This window comes from Giraffa tippelskirchi, chromosome 13 (genome assembly GCF_054371585.1).
Source record: "Giraffa tippelskirchi isolate mGirTip1 chromosome 13, T2T-mGirTip1v1.2.pri, whole genome shotgun sequence".
Taxonomy (NCBI): Eukaryota; Metazoa; Chordata; class Mammalia; order Artiodactyla; family Giraffidae; genus Giraffa; species Giraffa tippelskirchi.
The window spans coordinates 67929439-67948260 of record NC_137287.1 but is presented as its reverse complement, the minus strand read 5'-3'; the positions used below and the strand labels follow the sequence as shown (position 1 = coordinate 67948260).

Genomic DNA, 18822 nt, shown 5'->3' with positions numbered 1-18822 from the left:
TGTTCATTTCTTCTGTACCCTTGCTTTCTATTACTGAGGATGGAGACTGGGGACAGGAAGAGAGGGAAAACGAGAGGTGCAACAGGAATCCTGACAGTTATCTACCCTCTTGAATGGGAAGCACTGTCAGGAATATAATCTTCATTTATAGATTCTCGTTAATTAGAAGAGATTCTTAGGAGCTCCTCATTATCAAAAACACTTTTATGTATAAGGCCCTGAGAAGGCTCTGTCTATAAGAATCCCATTGCTAACATGTATCCGGTGCTTGGCATGTGTCAGGCATCGCTCTGGTGCTTTCATGTGTATTAATGCATAACTCAGTTACTCCTCCCGATAGCTTTATGAATTCAGTACTACTAACATGCTCATTTTACCGGTGGGGAAATCAAGGCACAGAGGGGTCAAGAAACTTGCCCAAGGTCACACAGCACTTAAGCCAGGATGTATATCTACAGGCTTCACCACCCTACTACATTGTCTCTCTTATAAACAAACGCATCTTTAAGAACACAGAAGGTTCTAGAACATAAAAGATTCTTATGAATATATTCTTATTTTTCTCAGACTAAGCTGCAGGAGGAAAAAACTAGAACAAACTCAAAAGTCCTTAAGAAATGAAAATGGAAACTGCAACTAAAACTAAATGATTAAAAAGAAACAAATAGGTTGGCAGATTGGCAGGTCAGTAAACTGGCCACTTGCTGAAAGGGCTTTTGGAGACCTGGCTGGTTTTGTTAGTCTTGGCTGCCTTGGGGATGGTCACTCAACTTCCTTAATTTGGACTAGCATTGTGCTAATACAGTAGCTACTGCTCATGGTGGTCTCTCACGTTTAAATTACCGTAAGTGAAATAAGATAAAAAATTCAATTTTTTAGTCGCATCAGCCACATTTCAGGTGTTCAATAGCCACATGTGATTAGTGGCCACCAAAGTGGATGGAGCAGATATAGAACATTTTCATCACTGCAGAAAGTTCTACTAGACAGAGCTTTTTGCTCTGGTCTCTCCAGTCCCTCCTTGCCCCAACACTCTGATTCCCCAACAGAGCCTGCGAGGTGCCCATGCTGGGCACTGGCTAGGAAGAAAGTGTCATCTTTACAGGTGCAGAAACTGGAACACCAATGAAGTCAAAACAACAAAGACTAAAACGTAGGAACATGTTTTCACAAGGATGACAGTCAAAAGCTAGAAACAGAAGCTCGGGCTGCTTACTACTGCATAGTCACAAAGCCATCTTTCACATGTTCACAACACGGTTGTTTGGCTAAAAGCAGGTTGGCCATCTCAAGGTCTCACCTCTCCCACTTTAAACAGAACCAAAGGTCAAACAGTAACTAATGGTTCAGAAATATGCGTACATTTTACCATTCCCAGCTTCCCCCAGGCCATCTTCTCAGCCTGACTGCCATCTTTGCTGTCTCTTCACCGGCCACTGACAGAGTGAATGAATCCAGGCGAAGTCCTGCCCTTCTGTGAGCATGAAGGAAAATCAATCCTGATCATTGCTCATTCTTGCAGACAGGGTTTGGCTTTCCAAATTCAGCCCCCATTAGCAGCCAGCAGCCCAGGAAAGCCCAGTCTGCTGAAAGCCCAGAGCACATAATGAAGCACTGCCTAATGGAAGATTCACAGAGCTGGCTTGATTTATATTTTATTCTAAACCAATTTAGGATTGATGTAAAAGAAATAAAAAACATCTTTGAACTTCTGAAAAATGGGACTTCAAAGATGTTTTCCTTTCTTCTTCATTGAATCTACTTTTTTAAGACTGTTTCCTGCATGTCTAAACAAAAAAGCCTTTGTTGAGAGATTTCAGATCCTGATTGACTTAAAAGAGGCTTTGAAATCAAGGGACAATTAAATTTACTTTTAGCTACATAGAAGAGGCATGTTATTCACTACTGTCAAGCACTGTGAGGAATCTATCCTCATAAAATTCTACATTTCCTAAATTAAATTATAAACCCATTTTTTTTCCTGGGAGAGATACAGTTTTAATCACATGGTCAAGCAAATACCATTATGGTTTAGATGTCTTTAAATACTTTCCCAGGGAAAAAACTAATAGCTTTATCTTAAGGTGCCCACCAAGTTTTTTTTTTTTGGTTTGTTTTTTGCTATTTCTTGTGGACACAAAAAGAAAGAATACAGGCTAAGATGTTAATGCTATAAACACTAGGAATAATCAAGACAGGTAAGAATCTTAAATGAACAGCCCTCCTTATGGTAACCAAGTCAATCGGGAAGGGCAATGAAAAAAATGGTTATGTATTGGGTTGGTGGAAAAGTTCGTAAGATCCTATGGAAAAACCCAAATGAATTTTCTGGCCAATCCAATATTTATCCAAGGCTCCAAAAGACAGAGTGGTATGAATTTTGAGGCTCATTCTCCTTTGGTACCTCTTGGTCTTTATCTCACCTGAAGAGCGGGCTGTCACAACACACACAGTGATACATCCCTGGTTCCTTGTTATTCAGGTAGATCCCACTGAAAGGCTGAAAGTAAATGAGATATATCACTGTTCAGGTTTCTCATAACACCGGCAGGACATGATACAGCAGATCTAAATTCACAGTTAAGTTCTCCAATGAAGGAATTTTTGTACTAATTTGACAAAGTGCAAGTATCACTGGAGATAAAATTACAACGGGCCCAGTGAAGCAGTCTGCAGGCTTGTTTACGACCGGCCTTTATCGTGCCAAATACTCAAATTATGACATTAATAATGCTTTGTATTTATATAGCACCTTTCATCCAAGAACATCAAAGCTTGTGAAAAAGCAAGAGAATGGGCCTCTGGATTGTGTTAGATCTCGGCCTCCATTTCAAAAGTTAATACAACAGGAATCTAGTCCACTGACTAAAATACTCTGAAATCTCCAATTAAAGACAGGATATAGATATATTAAAAAGCAAAGCTCAGTGAGATTAGGGTTGTACCTTTAATATGCTTCACGTGGTGTTTAGGATACTTCATACTGGATAAATGCTAAATAATGAGCGAGAGCCTCCCAGTGCCTAAGTTACTACTTAGATGAAATTACCACGTTAATTGTGGCTTAAGGAGTTTGCAGGTTCCGAGAAGAACAGGAGACTTGAAGCAATGAGTGAGCTAAGACTACTATATATTTTTTAAATGTTATTTGGTAAACTGATCTCATTGTTTGTAACAACAACAACAACAAAAGATCATTTTTGCCCAATTCCATCTTCTCTATCAAAGAAGTTTCAAGAAAGAGAAACTGTTACATGAGCCTCCTGTGAAAATCCACAAGCAGTGGCTGGTGGCAGGCACTGTCCTATTCTTTGGAAGAGAAGCTGAACACGGGATGGGTCACTGAGTCCCAGAGCTGATTCAGGAAACAAGTGGCCCCTTCAGCCCTCTCTAGACAAATCCCCAGTCAAACGTTCACATTCCCTGTGGTAGGAGTAACAGCACATTTTCAGGGAGCAGCATAACAGTCAATTTCAAATTAACCTACTGAGCCCACCATCTGGGCACACTTGGATGTTTTCCCTCTTTAAAAACCCTAAACATGGCTGCAGACATCAAACAGTAGTCTTTTTCTGGCCTGTCCCCTTGAAGGCTTACACCTCACGCTGGCACAAAGGGGTATCTGGAATGAAGAGGAAGTTTCGCCTCCCTCCCACCTGGGCTGAAGAGACAAACATGCCAAAGGGCTACCCAGATGTGAAGCTGATCTAGAAATGCCTACTTATGGGATCCGGACAGCCTGCTAATATTCACAGTATAATGTTTGATATTGCAGGACAGTTGGACAGAGGAAGTGACAGGGAACTGGTACCATAATAAGTAAAAAGAACACAAAAAAAATCAGACATAAAACAATCCTTCGCTGACATATTTTATGAAATAACATCTCTCCTCTGCCTCCTTGCCTGATTTCCTACTGTCCACCCTCTCATCCTTTCTCCTTAATTTTATACAAGTCCTGTCATATCATTTAGGGCCATACTCAGCTTCTATTTCACTCGCTCATTCCAGTATTACTTGAAAACCAAGTGTGTATCCAATGCTGGACTGGGTACTAAGGTTGCAGAGATGGAAAAACAAAACAGAACCAAACTAACCCATGCTTCCTGCACTAGGAATTTACTACCAAGTCGGGAAGAGATTTGAGCTGGCAGTGGTCACACCATGTGACCATAGTTCTGATGGGGAGGTTAGCAGGGAGTGGAGGGTACCACTAGTCCCTTTACTACTAGGGAAGTCTTCATGAAACCTTTCTGGACCAGGTAATACATGAGATGTCTGAGATCAGGGTTTTCTTTTTCTTTAACCTCTTATTATCATTAGTTTTCATTGCATGGCTGACGTGTTTATTACAGGAAAATGCCAAGACACTAAAGTGAGTTTTGAAGGATGAGAAGGAGTTAATCAGATAAAGGAGTTAATCAGATAAAGAAATTTCAGACGGAGCAGACTGGGCTGGGCTCACATCACAGAACAGAGCAATGTGGAGAAGGAAGACGAGGTTGCTGGAAAGTCAGAGAGGGCCAGATCATAGCAGCTTTAATCAGACCATGCTTCTTGTTGTTGTTCAGGCACTCAGTCATGTCCGACTCTTTGCCACCCCATGGAATGCAGCATACCAGGCTGCCCTGTCCTTCACTATCTCCTGGAGTTTGCTCAAACTCATGTCCATTGAGTCGATGATGCTAAAGAGTTTAAGTGCCATCTTACTGAAAATGGAAAGCCATTGGAAGCTTTTAAATTGGGTGCACACACACTCAGAGCTGGTTTTTAGAAGGAGCACTCAAAGGACAGTCAAACGGCCACCAGTTCAGGCCTGGATTTAACTATGGCAAGAATAGTGGAAATAAAAAGATGAGGATGGATTTAAGAATTGTTTTGAAGAGAGAACTGAAATGAGTGACTATACAGGGAAGGGGTCAGAGTCAGAGAAGACAGAATGACTTTCAAGATACCCCCATCCCTGGGTTTTCAAAATTTATCCTATGGACTAAATGTTTGTGTTGTTGTTTAGTTGATAAGTCATGTCTGACTCTTCTGCAATGCCATGGACTGTAGTCCTCCAGGCTCCCCTGTCCATGGAATTTTCCAGGCAAGAATACTAGAGTGGGTTGTCATTTTCTCCTCCAGGGAATCTTCCTGACTCAGGGATTGAACTTGTGTCTCCTGCATTGCAGGTGGATTCTTTGCTGCTGAACCACCAGGGAAGCCCCTAAATGTTTGTGTATCCCCCCCAAATTCATGTTTAAGCCCTAACCCCCAAGGTGATGGTATTGGAGGTGGCGTCTTTGGGAGGTGATTAGTTCATGAGGGTGGAGCCCTCAAGAGTGGGATTAGTGCCCTGGGAATAAGAGGCATGGGAGAGATGACCTCTTTCTCCACCACGTTGGGACACAGCAAGAAGGTGACCATCTGCAAACCAAGAAGAGAGTCCTTATCAGAACCAAATTGTTTGGCACCTTGATCTCGGATTTCTCAGCCTCCAGAACTGTGAGAGACAAATGTTTGTTGTTTAAGACTCCCCGTCTGTGACATCCTGCTAGAGAAGCCCAAACTGACAAAGACTATGGCCAACGCAGCCCAAACTAAGACTAAGGCCAACACGGCCTTTCCCTTCTTTGATCTTGTCGATACTACACACTTGTTGGAAACGGATGATACACTTAGATGATTTGCAGGTTATTTCACAGAGAACTATTTACAAAGATGGGGACAGGGTCAATGGATACCAGCAAGGGAAGCTGAAGCATCCCTGGGCCAGTGACAGAGAACACACTGCCGTACTGGCCTGTGGGGCACAGAGTAGGCAGAACCCATGAGGCCGAAGCTGGAGGGGCAGGCTGCCTGTCGGGGTGGGGGGTGGGGAAGCTGCAACCTGCATGGGAAGAACACAGCCCCAGGGGACCCTCGATGCCTGTTTTTCTACTGTGTCCTCTGATCTTGCTGGCATCTCCCAGGGGCCAAACTCAATCAGGAGTCAAGAGGGCAAGAGAGCTGCTTAGCCTCTCCAGAGTTCAGAGCAGAGTGAAGCACGTGGATGGCAGATCTGGAAGGCAAACAGTAACCTGGACAAAACCTAGCTTCTACTGACATTTGACTTAAAAAAAAAAAACATTTATTTATTTGACTGCACTGGATCTTAGCTGTGGCATGTGAGATCTTTAGTTGTGACAATGTGAACTCAGTTGCCGCATATGGGATCTAGTTCCCTGACCAGGGATCAAACCTGGGCCCCCTACATTGGGTGTGCAGAGCCTTAGCCACTGGACCACTGGGGAAGTCCCTCATATTTGATTTTTAGTTACTGTTCAGCTAGTCAGTGAACCCCCTTGTCATACCTGGCAGAGGGCTAGCAGGTTACTGCTGCCCAACAAAAAGCACATGCAACTGAATTTTAATTTTGAGTCACCAAATAGAAGGCTGAGGTGTTTCCCTTCTCTTTTCTTAGCCTCATGGAGCTTATGGAGGCTTATCATTCTGCAGCATTCTAAAAAGTTACATGTGGAAATGAATCAACTGAAAGGGATTTATAACATTACTTAAAATAATGGATGATGCTCATTTTGTAAAATGGCCAAATGCAGAGTATAACACACCATCTGTTTGAGAATCCCACATATTTATTCTCCTAAACATCTGGCACCTTATCTCCAGGCTGCCATTTCCAACTCCAAACCCTGTGTGGCTCTGTCTTTCAGAATAGGGCTAACTTATAAGGCTCTGGGAAGACACACAACTGCTCAGGGAATCACAGGTGGCTCTCTTGTGCTATCTGCATAATGGCAGTATAAGTGTCTTTCCTGGGCTTACCTGGTGGCTCAGTGGTAAAGAATCCATCTGCCAATGCAGGAGATTCGGGTTCAAATCCTGGGTCAGGAAGATCCCATGGAGGAGGAAGTGACAACCTGCTCAAGTATTCTTGCCTGGAGAATCCCGTAGACAGAGGAGCCTGGTAGGCTACAGTCCATGGGGTTTGGGGTTGCAAAGAGTTGGACACGACTGAGCACACACACACATATGCAGTACCTGCCCTATGCTGGGCTCTTTTCCAGGCACTGGAGACCCAGCCATCAACAACACAACTGACCGGCTAAACAACAACAGTCTCTTTCTGAGAGAAGCTTTTATTAAAATCTCACCCACAGGAAGTTTTCAAAAATACCAGTATTTCACCAGAATCTATGGGATCTGCTGGTCTATCTAATGACTTTGGCATTGGCAGTGAAGTTGAAGGTGAGACCATGATTATATGGCCCTAGCATATGGACCGCTCACCTGAATTTTTCAGGGACCGCTAACTTCAAAGATATAAATATCCTACAACATTCAAAACCGCTGTGCTGTGGTCCACTCTAGGGGGTCTGCTTCACAAATGAAAATATCTACTAACCTGCCTCAATAGCTATTTTCCAGCGGTCATATTTGGGCCTAAAACAAATGACTTGTTGTGAAACGCAGCACAGTAAAAATGGTACTATACTGAGTAACCACTGAGGGCTGCTTTCTCAGGAAAGGAAAGAAAGCTGAGGTTATTGAAGACAGTTTCAGTAATATGTCCCCCTCTTGGCCTTCAGTCATTCAACAGTCCCAACGGTTGATTTTTTGAGCACCCGCTATCTGCAGGGATATGTCATGTGCTAGGACGGCAGGTACTGAGCAGGGAAAACCCAGCTTGGGGCTGGGAAAAGGCTTCCCTTTGGGGGGTGAGATTGGGGCCAAGAGCTGAAAGGTGGGTTTGAATGAGCTGGAGTTCAGGGAGGACACAGGGTGAAAGGGCCTGAGGTGGGGAAAGCCCAGGGTCTTGGAGCTGAATGAGGAAAAGTGGCCAGATCTGAGGATGGGCGTGGGAGGTAGGGACCAGAGCTTTAGGGCCTTATTAGCCACTTTTAAACTTTTCTCTGTTACTTTGAAAACAAGAATTTAGAGTAGAGGGTGATGTGGTCAAATCTGTTTTCAAAAGATCTCTTTGGCGGCCGGGAGGAGAATGGCGAGATGAGGAGCAAGGACAGCCATGAGGAGCACAGTGGAGGTAGCTGCTTTTGAGCCAGGGATGGTGGGGCCTGGACCAGCCTACAGGGGAGAGAGGCGGAGAGAAGCAGGGTGATGAGAAGGTCATTCAGGAGGCTGAGTGGGTGGATGGGCCGCCGGAGGGCAGTGTGTCCAGAGAGAGGTTTCTGGCTTGCATAACTGGATGGATACTCATGGCCAGAGGAGAACAGTGGAGGGCACCAGATTAGCAGATAAAATGATGAGTTGTTTGTTTTTTTTTTAATTTTAATTGGAGGGTAATTACCTTATAATATTGTGATACATCAACATGAATCAGCCATAGGCATACGTGTGTTCCCTCTCGCCTGAACCCCCCTCCCACCTCCCTCATCCCTCCAGGCTGTCACAGAGCACTGGCTTTGGGTGCCCTGCTTCATACATCAAACTCCCACTGGCTATCTATTTTACATATGGTAAGGAGAAGGTGGGATGATCTGAGAGAACCGCAACAAGTTAGGTTTTGTAGTGAGATCGATTCCAATTTGTCATGTACCACACCCAACACGCCTACTCAGAAAATGTAAATGAATGTTGCTTACCGGCTCCGTCCCTTTTTCTCTCGTGACATGGAACTGCTCTGGTGTCAGCTTCTTCTGCCACTCACTCTTGGAGAGAGCCGGCTGATGTTTTGTAAGAGAGCCTGTATTGTTAAACAGGAATTTCAAAAAATGAAGAAAGCAAGGAACACTGAGGTTGACTTCCTTGGATTTGTCTAAGACAATTTAGTTATTTCCCCAAAGAATTAGAGTCATGCCTTCACTACAGATATTTGTATTTGAATTGTTTCTTTGTATTTCATTGCATTGTTTAGAATCTCAAACTAACTACTCTATAAGAGTGTATTTAATAGCAGTGGTTGACAAATTGCAAATTATTAGGTGGGTGCTATTGGCTTCAAATGATGTCTTTGATCAAGTTACAGATTTTTATGTATTTCTATATTATTAAAATATATTTTGCTTCAAGAAAAGACCCAGCAAGGCACAATGACCTTTTCTTGCTAAGCCTCTCTCCTGAAGTGCACCAGTTGTCAACAGAACACACCATAACTTCCCCTCTGCTCCCACCCCTTCCTTCTTCACAGAGACTAGAAAGCTCAGGTACAAAATGCTTTAATTGACTCATTAGTTTAGTAAGAGATGAGTAATAAGCAGAGAGCCAGTTTTCCAGTTGCACTGGGGCACAGAAGTTAAAGAGGCGGCTGAAATATGAAATAAAGCAGAATAAATTCTCCTTGGTTTGCTAAGTGTAGAAATCAATCCCTCTTCCATTATTATGTTCACAGGAGTAGTTCCTGTCAGGATACAGCTGGGAGTAGCTGAGAGACTGGAGAGAAAAGATCGTTGAACCAGTGGGTTATTAAACCCCTCTTCCTTGCTGGTTTATAAAGATATCTCTGATTTTGTTCATCAAAGGAGGTCTCTATTAAAAATTCTTCTTGTGTGAAAAAAAGAAGACTCCTACAGCACACATTCCTGAAAGGGAAACTGAGACCTACTATAATCTATGATTGGGCTTCATGGTTTTTATCCACTTGTGTCTTCCTTTCTTCTGCTTCCTACAGCTTCTATGTTACTTTTATTCCAATGAGTATAAACAAAGTAACTAGGATAATACCCTCTTTGGCCAAAGGGGGGGGGGACGGGGGGGGTGCAGGGGCGGGGAGTCTAACATCTATTATAATAATGTTCTAATCATCCAATGTTAAGAATGTGAAAGGATCTTATCATCTGCACACCTCAACTTACACAGGAGAAAACAGAGTAGTGAGCAAAGGCTTTATTAGGAAGGTGGCATTTTGGCACAGAGTTGAAGGAAATGAACAAACACATCAGGTGAATACCTGGAAGACCATTGCAGGCAAGAGAAGCAACAGGCTGGGTGTGCCTGGCATGTCCTATGAATAGCAGGGAGGCCCGAGCGACTGGGGTGGAGTCAGCAGGGAAGGTTAGTAGAAATGAGGACAGACATGCAATGGGGGCCAGATCACTTAGGGCTTTGAAGACTATTATTTCAATCAGTTAGTTAAGGCTGAGCTGGGTCTTCGAGGCTGCGCTGGGTTTTCTCTAATTGCGGTGAGTGGAGGCTACGTTTCATTATGGTTTCATTATTGTGGGTGGGTTTCTCGTTGCAGTTGCTGAGCACGAGCTCTAGATGCATGGGCTTCAGCAGTTGCAGCACGTGGGCTCAGTAGGTGTGGTGCACCGGCTTAGCTGCTCCAAGGCATGTGGGATGTTCCCAGACCAGGTATCAAACCCATGTGCTCTGCATTGGCAGGTGGATTCTTAATCACCAGCCCACCAGGGATGTTCAGGCCTTGAAGGCTTTTGTAAGAACACTGGCTTTTGCTCTCAGTGAGTTTGGAAGGCATCGGAAGGTTAGCAGAGGCATGGAATGATCTAACATATTTTAAAAGAATTAGTGGCAGATGTTCCAAAAAAAAAAATGAAGCAGGGTAAAGGCTGAAGCAGGAGATCCATTACAGAGGCAGGCCTTTACCCTGCTTCTTTTTTTTTTTTTTGGAACATTTCCAGGCCAGCTCTGAGAACCATGGCAATGTATGTCATGGCTGTAGTCTGATCATCATGTTTACTTCTTCCACCTGGTGGGGGTTTCAGTATCTATAAGACAGCTCACAGAATATGGCTCAGAATATTATCTGTATCCCTTGCTAACAGGCAGAGACCTGGGGTGGCAGCAGTAGAGTGGCTTAGAAGTGATCAGTCAGTGGACACAGTCTGATGGTGGAGCTGGAGGGATCTGCTGATGGGCCAGTTGTGGAGATGAGAAAAAGCAAAGGGTCAAGAGTCACAAGCCACAGCTTCTGGGCTCTGGAAGATGGGGAAGACTTCAGGAGGAGTAGGTTTGGAAACCTGGTTTTGAATTTGTTAACTTTTAAAATGCCCATCAGGTATTCAGGTGCAGGCGTCAAGTAGGCAGTTGGCTATATGGATACAGAGAGGGAGAGGTCTAAGGTGGAAATGTGAACTTTAGGATTCCTCAGCCCGAAACTGTTTTCTGTCTTGGGGGCTGTAAGATCCTCAAGTCAGTGAGTGTAGACAAAACAGAAAGGCTTGTACTCTGAGGCTCTCCTTGATATACAGGTTGAAGATACATGGAAGCAAGCAGAGAGGTGGGAAGGAAACTGTGAGATGCAGTGTCCTAGTGAAACAGAGCAGGGCCCTATGGTCCTTCCCCAACATGTCCTCAGTCTGCCTTTTGTCCGTGAAATAACTTTAGCCAAAGAATAAGTTTAATCAGGAACTTTCCTGGTGGTCCAGTGGCTAAGACTATGAGCTCCTAGTGCAGGGAGCCTGGGTTCAACCCCTGGTCAGGGAATTAGATCCTACCTGTCACAACTAAGATCCCAGAATAGCCAAATAAATAAGTAAGTATATTTAAAAAAATTAATCAGAGAAGTGAGAAAATACAGAAACAAAATAAAACAGTCAAGTGAGACAAAATAATAATGATTTAGTCATTAAGCAAAGTCAACGACTTTTAGTTCCTTCTCAAGGGATAGAGATAATATTCTGAACCATAGCCTGTGAGCTGTCTTATACTGAACCCCCCCCACCCCAGGTGGAAGAAGTAAACATGATAATCAGACTGCAGCCATGACATACGCTGCCATAGTTCTCAGAGCTGGCCTGGAAATAGAAACAGACCTACCCTGGAACTGAAGATGGAACTGTACCTGAAACAATCAATGACACTGATTAGATCACCTCATAAGCAATTTCAAGATGACTGTCAGAGCGGACTGTGCTGTTTCTGCATGCAGCCCCCTGCCATCACCTACAAAAGCTCTTGCGCACTGAAGCGGGGCGGAGGAGTCAACCTTCGGACCGCAGTCCTCCTCGGCCCTGCCCTGCCACACCCAGGTTGCTGGCCTCTGAAATTAAGCAAACTTTCCACCATTCCCGCCTCTTTATTGGCTTTTGAGCAGCGAGCAGCGGGACGCTACTTTCAGTTAGACTTTTCGTCTCTCATCATGGGACCGCTGCGCTCTCGCAACACCTGGCTCCCGGGATTCTCCTGAGCAGTGCTGCGGCCATGATGAAGCGCCAGCGTGGCTGTGAGGAACTGCTGCTCCTGGTTTGCTGGCCCCAAGAGGCGGGTATGAGGGGACGTTCCTAGCAGCTGCCGGATCCGTTTTGTTTCGGGGATCCTCCCTGTTTCTCCGCTGCTCGGCACTGGCTATCAACGTACACTTTTCCTCGGTGGAATGGAAACGTGTGTCTGGATGAGCTGACGAGCTCCAAGACCCAGTAAGTCAGTCCACCGGTGTGCAGCCGGGCTAACTTCTCTGTGAGCACAAAGTACTATTTGGGCATTTCGCCAATTGGTTCTGAAATGGGTATGATGTCGAGGAGCGTTTGTGTTGGGGACTCTGTTTTGGTTATTGTCTTGAAGGATTTATGACAGTTTTGTCTTCTGGTGTGTGAGTGTATATTCCATTTGTGTGATTGGTATCTTGTCTTTTATAAAATGGGAGATTTGGTTCAATTTATTTGAAAAATTTAAGCTATGCGATTATGATTAAAGAAAAAGAAAGATAATTTTTTTCAACAACATATGGCAACAGTATTCTTTAGGCGCCAGGGAAAATATGGGTTAAGATGAAACTCTTCCGAAATTCCAAAACTGGTTCTTTTTCAATATGTAGTTATGAAATATGTCCGTAAGTCTGCCTTACGTAAGTACTGGTATAACAGTTCAATTACTTTTTTGGGGTGTTTTTTTAAGGCTTTAAAGGGTTAAAAATTATAATATGTAATTAAAGTTACTAAAAATGATGAGGGAGCATTTCAGTGTGTAAAGCAAGTAGGATATGTGTTTTCGGTGAGAGAAGGAATAAAGAATGGAGGTATTTTTTTGTTAAGGAAAAATGATGATAATAATTTTGTCCTGGAGCTGGTTGTGATCTCGAAGGGGAGAGCAGTGAGAGATTCTGAAGAGAAAGCTTAGTTTCCTGCCCAGGTATTGAACCTGGGTAACCTGGATGACAGAGAAGGCAATGGCACCCCACTCCAGTACTCTTGCCTAGAAAATCCCATGGATGGAGGAGCCTGGTAGGATACAGTCCATGGGGTCGCTAAGAGTTGGACATGACTGAGCGACTTCACTTTTCCCTTTCATGCACTGGAGAAGGAAATGGCAACCCACTCCAGTATTGTTGCCTGGAGAATCCTAGGGACGGCGGAGCCGGGTGGGCTGCCGTCTATAGGGTCGCACAGAGTCGGACACGACTGAAGCGACTTAGCAGCAGCAGCAGCAGCCTGGATGAAAGACAGGAATCCTAGCCAGCAGACCACCAGGGGCAAGAGGTTAGAAGTAACGTGGTTCTGACTCTTTCCCTCATTTGAAAGCAAGAATGTTTCAAGGAGGCAGAAATTGCAAAAACAGGTACAAAGTTTATCGTTAAGAGTACACAGCACAATAAGTGGGAGGGCATACAGACAAATCATTTGTTATTTAAGAGAGAAGAAGAAATACACAGCTGGAGAGAAGGGGCTTGGGCACCCTCTCTAACAAGGAGGAGGGCATAAGAAGTAAGGCAGAAATACACACCCAGAGAGGAGTGTAGGTGTCCTGAATGAGAAGTGCAGTAAAAAGGTGACTTAAATCCCTTAATTGGACAGTCCTTCCCCATCTTTGTTTCAGTTCAGTCGCTCAGTCATGTTCGACTCTTTGTGACTCCATGAATCGCAGCACACCAGGCCTCCCTGTCCATCATAAACTCCTGAAGTTTACCCAAACTCATGTCCATCAAGTCGGTGATGCCATCTAGCCATCTCATCCTCTGTCGTCCCCTTTTCCTCCTGCCCCCAATCCTTCCCAGCATCAGGGTCTTTTCCAATGAGTCAAATCTTCCCATGAGGTGGCCAAAGTCTGGAGTTTCAGCTTCAACATCAGTCCTTCCAATGAACACCCAGGACTGATCTCCTTTAGGATGGACTGGTTGGATCTCCTTGCATTCAAAGGGACTCTTAAGTCTTCTCCAACACTACAGTTTAAAAGCATCAATTCTTTGGCACTCAGCTTTCTTCACAGTCCAACTCTCACATTCATACATGACTACTGCAAAAACCGTAGCCTTGACTAGACAGACCCTTGTTGACAAAGTAATGTCTCTGCTTTTTAATATGCTATCTAGGTTGGTCATAACTTTCCTTCCAAGGAGTGAGCGTCTTGTAATTTCATGGCTGCAATCACCATCTGCAGTGATTTTGGAGCCCCTCAAAATAAAGTCTGACACTGTTTCCACTGTTTCCCCATCTATTTCCCATGAAGTGATGGGACCAGATGCCATGATCTTAGTTTTCTGAATGTTGAGCTTTAAGCCAACTTTTTCACTCTCCTCTTTCACTTTCATCAAGAGGCTTTTTAGTTCCTCTTCACTTTCTGCCATAAGGGTGCTGTCATCTGCATATCTGAGGTTATTGATATTTCTCCCAGCAATCTTGATTCCAGCTTGTGCTTCTTCCAGCCCAGCGTTTCTCATGATGTACTCTGCATATAAGTTAAATAAGTAGGGTGACAATATACAGCCTTGACGTACTCCTTTTCCTATTTGGAACCAGTCTGTTGTTCCGTGTCCAGTCCTAACTGTTGCTTCCTGACCTGTATACAGGTTTCTCAAGAGACAGGTCAGATGGTCTGTTATTCCCATCTCTTTCAGAATTTTCCACAGTTTATTGTGATCCACACAGTCAAAGGCTTTGGCATAGTCAATAAAGCAGAAATAGTTGTTTTTCTGGAACTCTCTTGCTTTTTCAATGATCCAGCAGATGTTGGCAATTTGGTCTCTGGTTCCTCTGCTTTTTCTAAATCCAGCTTGAACATCTGGAAGTTCACCGTTCACGTACTGCTGAAGCCTGGCTTGGAGAGTTTTGAGCACTACTTTACTAGCATGTGAGATGAGTGCAATTGTGCAGTAGTTTGAGCATTCTTTGGCATTTCCTTTCTTTGGGATTGGAATGAAAACTGACCTTTTCCAGTCCTGTGGCCACTGCTGAGTTTTCCAAATTTGCTGGCATATTGAGTGCAGCACTTTCACAGCATCACCTTTCAGGATTTGAAATAGCTCAATTGGAATTCCATCACCTCCACTAGCTTTGTTCGTAGTGATGCTTTCTAAGGCCCTCTTGACTTCACATTCCAGGATGTCTGGCTCTAGGTGAGTGATCACACCATCGTGATTATCTGGGTCATGAAGATCTTTTTTGTATAGTTCTTCTGTGTATTCTTGCCACCTCTTCTTAATATCTTCAGCTTCTGTTAGGTCCATACCATTTCTGTCCTTTATCGAGCCCATCTTTGCATGAAATGTTCCCTTGTTATCTCTAATTTTCTTGAAGAGATCTCTAGTCTTTCCCATTCTGTTGTTTTCCTCTATTTCTTTGCATTGATTGCTGAGGAAGGCTTTCTTGTCTCTCCTTGCTATTCTTTGGAACTCTGCATTCAAATGGGAATATCTTTCCTTTTCTCTTTTGTTTTTTGCTTCTCTTCTTTTCATAGCTATTTGTAAGGCCTCCTCAGACAGCCATTTTGCTTTTTTGCATTTCTTTTCCATTTGGATGGTCTTGATCCCTGTCTCCTGTACAACCTCCGTCCATAGTTCATCAGGTACTCTATCAGATCTAGTCCCTTAAATCTATTTCTCACTTCCACTGTATAATGATAAGGGATTTGATTTAGGTCATACCTGAATGGTCTAGTGGTTTTCCCTACTTTCTTCAATTTAAGTCTGAATTTGGCAATAAGGAATTCATGATCTGAGCCACAGTCAGCTCCTGGTCTTGTTTTTGCTGGCTGTATAGAGCTTCTCCATCTTTGGCTGCGAAGAATATAATCATCTTTGTTTACATTTGGCCAATTATTTTTTTTTCAACTGACTGGTCCTTGGACCTTCCCCGTGATGAGTGTGCAACTTTTTGCTAAGATCACTCCCATCGCAGAGGCCTGGGGATGCATGTCCATGCTTATTATAGGGTGGGGCCCCCTCCCTTTTCAACCCCCAAGAAGCCTTCCTGCGCATGTGTAGACAGGGAAGTTTTCTTTGACCTCAGGAGTCGACACCTTATCTCTTTAGCCGAGCTCAGTTTTTGTCACTAGCTTTGTCACTGGAGGGTCTGGGTGAGAAAAAAGCTTGAATTTTATTCCACTTGACAAACACCAGCTGTCCAGCCCAGGAGCCTATGTATCTCCTACCTCAGTTTTTTCTGGATGGGGACAATGCAAATGGATACAAAGAGTGATAAAAGGTTTGTGAAAAAAAGGAACTTTGAGAAGAGTTTTATACTTGTCAGGAGTGACTAAGATAGGACTGGATTTAATTAGGTAAATATACTTTGTTATTAATAGTAAGCTGGTATAAAAGTGGAATTTGGTTTTCTTTCTCCTTGTTAAGAGATCAAAACTTTCCTGGAATATTGAGGTACTTTTGACAACAGAGAGTAAGTTTCTTTCTCTAGCTAACTTTGAGTATCCCAGAGGGCCTATAGGCATCTCAGAAGAAATGTTAAAATAACTAGGATTATTTGGTATGTTAAATTATATGGAAAACATTTGATTAACTTTCAGGTCATAATGCTGAACTGGGTAAGAAATTTAAAGAATTCTAATGGAAAGCTATTGTTTTGCTTCAAAGCATATTTTTGACCCCAATGTTTGAGATGGAAGTTATCACAGAGTATAATTACTTACAATGTGTACCACTGCTGGTTTTAAGTTTACTGCTATAAGTACATGTACAATGCTTGTGTGACAACTGTATATGTGATAAAATGTATAGACTATAAAATGTCTCCCTGTCAGCATACCTCGGTACTTCTTATGTCTGATTAGTTTTCCCTTAAGGTGGATAATTAAGTCCACAGCATAGGGTTAAATATAGCTATACTTTAATCCTTGCCATTCATTTATGTAATTATAACTAATGCTTATTGTATACCTACTAAGCACCAATATTGTGATAAAACATTTTTAGTTTTTTTCATTTATTCTGGATAATAACACTACTATTATCATTATCCTTATTTTATAAAGAAAAAAACAGGCTTGCGCTTACCATGTTCAAGACATGCCCAAAGACACACAGCTGGTGGGTGTGGCACTGTCAACACTGAAACCCCTTAACCACAAAACTATTAGCTGCCTATCATTCTCAATGGTTGCCTACTAGTTTGTTGAATTGAACTTTCATGATTTACTTAAGCATTCCTTAACTGATAGACATTTGGGTTATAGCCAGTTTCTCCTTCTTAAGAGTTGTGCTGTTAAAAGCATCTCTGCACATATAACTTTGTTCTTCTTTTGAATTATTTCCTTAGAATAAATTCCCAAGAGTGGGTGTCTGATAAGTGAGCAGTTCCTGTTATGTATTGGTGTCTGGCCAAATTTTAATGTTGCTGAAGAACGTCAGATTCCAGGGCAATTTATTAGGCTGTTTCGACAGCACTAAGTACAAACATAAAAGGGCAAATTTCCGCTGAAACCACCACCCTCTAAAAGAGAATGAGGAGGGCTCTGGCCCAGAACTGTGATGCCCGAACCACCACCTGTGGTTCTCAGGAAATCAACACTTAGCACTGAGTAGGTAAAGAACAAATAGGAGATTGGCTGACTAGAGACACCAGGGTGGGGTCTGAAGTCCGTGACCCCACGTCATATTTGATCAGCTCCCATTGCACCCTGCCAGGGCTTTTATTTATTTAACACTACATTTTGAAAACTTCAGGGGATAAAAAGAATTCCAAGTGACTGGGTACATTTACAGCACAGATATTTATCTTTAAATATCTTCAATGGACACATAACAAATGGATTCCAAGATGCGCTAGCTGGGGCAGTTGCCCAGAAAGGCAATCAACACATGGCACTGTGTCCCCCAAACTGGACATGAAATACAGTGCCAGCTGACCCAAGATCCCACTAGAGTCCCCTTTAGTGACTCTGTATGTACTAAAGGATGACGTGTCAGCGTGTCCCAATCCCACAGAGCAGACAAAGCCATGTCGTAGAAGAAACGCACACTTTTCCCCGGTCTGTGTGATAGCCACTGACTAACGATGGTTATCAGGTTAGAGTGGGGAAGGGATTACGAGTCCCCACGTTCCCCCTGGGTCCTGGAAACACAAAAATAGAGATCACAGAGCAGATCCACAGGCATGGAAAGTTAGAACTGCCTGCTTCTGAGACGCGGAAAGCAGCAGGCATAACTGGACGAGGGGGACAGTGTAATTAACAGAGCAGGAGTGGCTGCAGCGGAGAGCGCTCTGGGCGAGCTGCTGGCCCAACACCGCCGTCCTTCACCTGGAAGCCCGGATCCAGAGTACATTTTATACAAAAAAAACAAAACAAGTATGTGTGCACGTGTGAGGAGAGGGCCTATACTTTTCCACAAACCCTCACACGGGTCAGTGACTCCCCCGCCCACGCCTCTGCAAGTTTATAGCCCGCGGTCCTTAGATGGCAAGGGGTGAGCGGGCAGGAGCGCCCGGACGGAGCTTCCCGAGAATGGACGAGTCAGGTCCAGGACCAGCCGGCCGGGGGCCCCCGAGACCCGGCAAGCGAACAAAAATCGAAAGCCGGGAGGTTGGGGCGGGGCCTGCGAGGCCTACCTGCTTGCGGGGATCCAGCACCTGCGCGGAGGCCGCCGCAGTCCGCTCGGCCCCGCGCGGCCCACCCGGGTGCCTCGCGGAGAGGCAGGCCCCGCAGAGCCCGCAGGAGGCCCGCCATGACGCTGAGCGCGACCGGGCGGAGCCC

The 18822-nt window shown here is 44.0% G+C and overlaps 1 protein-coding gene across 1 annotated transcript in view; it reads right to left on the bottom strand.

Annotated features, from left to right (window-relative positions):
• MSRB2 (methionine sulfoxide reductase B2) overlaps nucleotides 1-18822 on the bottom strand; it is a 24757-nt gene extending 5935 nt beyond the window's left edge. The window contains exons 1-3 of the mRNA XM_081556779.1: nucleotides 18678-18822; nucleotides 8589-8689; nucleotides 2424-2500 (exon numbers count right to left, since the gene is read on the bottom strand). Of these exons, the coding sequence (XP_081412905.1) occupies nucleotides 2424-2500; nucleotides 8589-8689; nucleotides 18678-18795 (296 nt within the window). The 5' untranslated portion in view covers nucleotides 18796-18822. The remainder of the gene's footprint in view (nucleotides 1-2423; nucleotides 2501-8588; nucleotides 8690-18677) is intronic.